The sequence below is a fragment of the Octodon degus genome, unplaced genomic scaffold, assembly GCF_000260255.1.
Source record: "Octodon degus isolate 3935 unplaced genomic scaffold, OctDeg1.0 scaffold00253, whole genome shotgun sequence".
Taxonomy (NCBI): domain Eukaryota; kingdom Metazoa; phylum Chordata; class Mammalia; order Rodentia; family Octodontidae; genus Octodon; species Octodon degus.
The window spans coordinates 1,067,716-1,073,715 of NW_004524829.1; the positions used below are offsets into that span (position 1 = coordinate 1,067,716).

At 36.8% G+C, this 6,000-nt stretch overlaps 1 protein-coding gene across 2 annotated transcripts in view; it reads right to left on the reverse strand.

The window, feature by feature from the left end:
• LOC101564029 (protoheme IX farnesyltransferase, mitochondrial) overlaps positions 1 to 6,000 on the reverse strand; it is a 125,421-nt gene that overhangs the window by 86,577 nt on the left and 32,844 nt on the right. For both annotated transcript variants that reach the window (XM_023706354.1, XM_023706355.1), the window contains exon 4: positions 1,149 to 1,273. In XM_023706354.1, the coding sequence (XP_023562122.1) occupies positions 1,149 to 1,273 (125 nt within the window). The remainder of the gene's footprint in view (positions 1 to 1,148; positions 1,274 to 6,000) is intronic.

A 6,000-nucleotide genomic window follows, 5' to 3' on the forward strand; every position in this document is an offset into this window, starting at 1 on the left:
ACTTGGATGTTTAAAATAACAGAGGGCTGGCAAGCGCAAGGGCCTGAGTTCAATCCCTGGTTCCGCCAAAAAAAAAAAAAAAAAAAAAAAAAAAAAGGGCGGGGGGAGGGGGCCCAGGGGTCTAAAGCACCTACTTAGAACAGGCTTAGCAAATCACAGGGACCATGGTTCAATCCCCCCAGCACCACATGCCAGCCAGCCCCGCCCCCTGGTGGGCTGAGCTGGCCACACACACACACACACACACACACACACATAAATAAATAAAATAAAATAACAGAGGGCAAAAAAGGGTACATGAAAAGTATGCTCATTGGTAATGGTGGTATACCCCTGTAATCCTAGAACTGAGGAGGCTGAGGCAGGAGGGTTACCATATGTTCAAGGCTAACCTGAGCTACAAAGTGAGATCCTGCACTCGACTAAAATAAAGCTAATTAATTTTTAAATATATTATAATATGACTTAATATATAAAATTAGCCAAAATATCACATTTCTGCTTTCCTTTTTTAAAAGTTGGCTGTCCTCTAAAATACTTCCCTTTTTGTTGAGTCAAGATCGAGCTTGTAGTCTCCATAAACTTATGGTGATAAGCCTGCCTCAGCCTCTGAGTGCTAGGATTATAGGAGTGAACCACCATACCTGACTCTTATTGTATAGTTCTGGTTTAAAATGCAAATAAATCAAACCAAGAAAAATAGCACATAATAGTCATGAATTCCAGGGCATATACTCGAAATAAAGAAATTACTAAGTAGAAAGTTTGGCAGTTCTAAAATACTACTTAACCCAAAAATCTTGGTTATTTGAAATATATAGTCCTATGTTCTTCTCATTCATCTGAACAGGTCTGAAAATCATTTACCTTTGGGTGGGGTACATAGCTCAGCAGTAGCACTTTTGTTGCCTAGCATAACATGGCCATGGATTCAATTCCCAGTCACACACACACACACACACACACACACACACACACAGAAGAAACCATTCTCTTCAAAATCAGTTACATAACTCACAAATCTTCATAGGGCATACAGTGCTGCTATAAATTCATGAAACATCTTCATTTTGGAAGGTTTTCAAAAATGTGACAATCCCAACACCGAGAAAAAAACGTCAATAGCATAATATAGGTAAAAAACTGACCTGATTGATGGAATTGGCAGCACAGGACGCAAGGCCTGTTCCAAGAGAAGCAAACAGGAAACAGGGCCAGTCAAAAGGACCAGGAGCCAATGCAAATCCAGCTGAAGTGGTACTTACAACTAGGGCTGCAGTACAGAAATAGAGCAGATAGTGTTACCAGCAGAACTCCCAGCTATTCAAGCCAAAATGACAATTAGCCGATGTCCTTATGAACCAGTCAATGACACTCATAACACACACTACAAGTTCATCTTTCATTTAAAAAAAATACACTTCCTTTGTGATAAAAATCTTATGTATTACATACATTGCAGAAAAATGTTAACTTCTTTTAACTGACTATATTAATGAATAGAAAATAAAATGTGTCTTCTAGTTTCATTCATTTACTTATGCATTTAAAATTTACCAAAAACCAATATTCATGATCACTTCATTTAACTCCTAAGAGATCTCAACTAAGTCTAGGGAGGAAACACTATAAAGATATATACAGTCTTTCACTCTTGCTCTTACATAGATTCACAGGGAGATGATTAACATGCATTAAAACATGTAACACATGGTAGCAAATAGTAAGGGTCCTAATTCTGTGACAAACTTCAGACAAGGGTAATACAGAGCTTGCTTATAACAAATGATGTCTTAGGATACTATGAAGAAGATATTAATTATACATTGACTGGCATGAATCAGACAAAGAGTAAAATATAGAAACAAAGCCATGTAATTCGAATACCACAAGTATACTCCTTTTTTGGAAGACTATGTCACACCTTTCCTAGGGTTTACAGAAACTGACATGGCCAGAAATTATCTAAGCAAGATACTGATTTGAGGCAGTAGGAATTCACAAGCAAATGTTTAGCACTGGTGAGCTACTCTGAGAAAGCTTTAAGGTGACATTGAAGCTGGACTTTTAGGAGGGTATGGAAAGAAAAGAAGGGAATGGTATAGCGAACAACATAACAAGTAGATAATTTTAAGAATAGGCACAAGGGCAAGGAAGAAGAATATAAAGAGTGTCACTATTGATTCAAGTATTGTGAAAGACAAATCAGAAAGCTAGAAAGCAATTCTGATTCTTTCCTTCTTCACTCTCAATATTCCACTCATTACAAAATATCAACTCCTTCACCACTATGTTGTGTTTCAAACCTATCTCTACTATCACATCTAGTCCAGGGCTCCCAGCCAGGTTTGATTTTGCTTCCCAGGGGACATGCGGCAATGTCTGGAGATAAGTTTTGGTTGTCACAAGTGGAAAGGACAGGGCCACTGTCTTCTAATAGGGAAAAGCATGGTTTAACACTCTGCTATGTGCAAGACCACTTACAGACAGACTTTTATGGCCTATGATATCAAGAATGCTGAGACTGGAAAATCCTGAGACAGTCTAAGCCCTTACTTTTTCCCTACCTTGACTCCCTGCTTCTACCCTGCTTCTCTGTGAAGAGGTGTTTTAAAAATATAAACAAATGACATTGTTTCATTGCTTAGAAAATCTCAATACACCAGAAATAAAATAAAAAAATCTTTACTTTCCCATAAGCACAAATCCTATCTCCCTATAGCTCACCCGCTGTTCCCCTATCACAAAGGCCTTCTTCTCTTCTTTGAGGAACTTCTTGCAAAGTCCTTTCATCTAACAAATTATCAGTCAGAAAGAACATTCCTGATCATGTCATCCAAAGTAGTTGCTCAGTACTCATATCATCTTTCTATTTTCTTCAACACACAAATTGCATTCTGGCTTCTCATAAGAATGTAAGATCCACAAAGGCAGCAACTCTTTCTTACATGGCATGACTAAATTCTCAGGGCTGCCACTTTGCCACGTACAGAGTGATATTTATTGGAGGAAGGGGAGGAAGAGTAGCAGCCACCATATTCAGAATATCCAGCTGAGGAGTTTGTACTTTGTTTCATGGTCAGTAGAGTCTCTGACTGTTCAATACAAGGAAATTATGTGAGTCAAAGTTCAGCTTGGTGGCAGTAAGAACCACAACTTACAGGGACAGAATCTTGCAAGAGATACAATCTATGAGGCTGTATCATTAATTCACTGTGAATAAGTGTAGCAGACAGGGAACTGCAGGATTAAAGGCCTATTTTGATTAGAAGAGTACTATGACCTTACAACTGTGAGAGCTAAGACAAAACAACAATAAAAAGGAATTAAAGGAAATGTACTAGATTTTGATGGTATGCAGAGTAATTAAGAACATTAGCAGAAATAAAGAAATCAAGGAAGAGGTAATGATAATATTTGGTCCTAGAAAGCGGCTTCTTCTGAGAAACTAGAAATCACAGTAGACATAGAAAGTGAGGCAATAAACTCTGGAGTCACTTGTGTGAAGCCATGGCTGAACCTAAGGGAACAGAGAAGGTTATCAGCAGGCAGCAAGTGCACCAGAGAGAAATGTATGAGCAATGTCATGGTTTTAAAGAGGAAGGATAGAATAAGAGAAACAAAGAATATTTGGAGATAAGAATCATGAGGCTGAAGTGTGGATGTCCAATAATCACATGATGTGCCACAGGGAAAAAACAATGAAGTGCCATTACTGATACCAACTGGCATTCTGGTTTGGACATGATATCCCCTCCCAGAAGGTTCATCTTCTTGGTTGTGTTCAACAACTGTCTGCAAGATGACTCACGGAGAAGAGATTACCGTGTCACCTTACCATCATTGTATTGGTGACAACTGTACCTGGATAATCAACTTATAAAGATAAAAGGGTTATTTTTACTTAACTTTAAAGGTTTTAATAACACTTCTTCTGGGCCTGGGCAGTATAGAAAATTATGGCAGAAATGTGTGGCAGAGCAAAACTACTTATCTCATGGATGAGACACAAAAGAGAAAAAGAAACGGAAAGGACCAAGGCTCTATAGTTCCCTTCAAGGACACAATCTCAATGACCCACAGACCTCTTCCCATTAGACCCTGTCTCTTCAAAGTCCCACTACTTCCCAACACTGTCACTCTAGAGAACAAGACATTAACACACACTGGCTTAGGGGAGACATTTTGAGTGGAAATCATCACAAAGCTGGAGATTGTCTCTAAAGCTGAAGATCAATTACACATGCGATGCTAAAGCAAGGCCAGCATGGAGAACACAGAGACAAGGAAGAGGCTAAATTGATCTGGGATCAATTAGGAAATTAACTCAGGGAGCCCAAGAGACAGTAACCAAAAATGAGAATCAAAAGCCTGAGTAGGTGATAAAGTAGATGGATATAACCAAACTGAAAGTTATGTGAAAGAAAGGACATGAAAGTTATCAGTATTAAGAAAAAATGAAATACTATTATATGTATATATATTTAGATAGATAGATAGTAATACATATATATACATCTATCTATCTATCTATCTATCTATCATCTATCTATCTATCTATCTATCTATCTATCTATCTATCTAATGATAAACGGTTTTATTCCTTCCAAATTCTTATAAGAGATCTCTACTAACTGAACTATAAAAATTCTGACTAGTCTATTTATACCTGCTAAAATTATGAGTTATTATAATTCAGTTTGGTAAAAAATTATTTGAGTGCACTCTGATTTTGTAATGTGTTTGCCTGTTTGTCCAATATGTTAAGCTGTGTATTTGTCTGTCCAATCTGTTAAAATTTGTTTTTTTGTTTGAGCTCAACAATCATTTTCTCTTTTCTTCTTCTTTTGCATTTTTGGATCATTTGTTCATACTTTTAATTTGGTTTATAGATTAAAAAAAAATGCTTCCACCTTGGTTACCAGCTGGTCAATATGGTATTAAAATTGGTTTTCTCATAGGTCATCAGAAATTTGTTAAGGTGCTTAAATGGGGACCTTTTGGGGTTGGAAGATTTTGGTCAAGGCTCCCTCTGGTGAAAAAAAAAAAACAAAAACAAAAACAAAAAAAAAACAGCTGCAGAAGAAGATTGGCCTTCCCTTGTTCACTGATGGGAGGCTCCAATGATCTCCACAGCCTTATGTAAGACATCCCAATTAATGTTATTAAAATATTATTGTGATATGTTTATATTGGTCATTGCCCAAAGATTAAGTTTTTTAAAAATAAGACAGTAGGTTTTTCAATATTTAAAGGTGCTCTGGTGGCTGGGAGGATAGATTGGCACTCTCAGCACCTGCATGGCAAGCACAAAGACCCAGGCTCAATTCCCAGTACCACATGCCATGTCAGCCCTAGAACCACGGGCATGTCATGCCAGCTGCCAAAACCATGTGTGGTTGTGCATGCCTGTAATCCAAGTGCTGGGGAGGCTGAGATGGGAAAATCACTATGAGTCTGAGCTGTGGAGCTAGACCCTGTATCTAAATTAATTAATTGATTAATTAAAAAATTGAAGTTGTTCTGGTACAAAACAAGTTCAGAAACCAAAGTTTTCATATGGTATGACAACTGATTGCTATTAATCTTGTAGGATAGTAAATGTATTCATGCCTTCATGTACAGGTCTTCAAAAATGTAAAACAGGGATTATTTATGGTAATAGGCTTTTCTTTGAGGTTCAAACACTTGCCATTCTTTTTTTTCCTCCAAATTATTTTTACTTGAGATTATCACAAGATTTGTAAATAAAACTTAAAATATACAAATCTGCAAAAAATAGTCATAAATTAATTTTTTCTTAACTTTATTTTATTTTATTAATTTTACTGAGAAACAAATAGAAATGAGACAGTTTCAAAATCTATTAGTAGGACAGTTTCCATCATTAATACAATGCATACTATTGTCTTTGTAGTGGTTATTCATAGTACAAGATGCAGACATGATATCCTGTCCAAACACTATTAGTACAAATCTTTCTTCTCACTGAATTAAGAG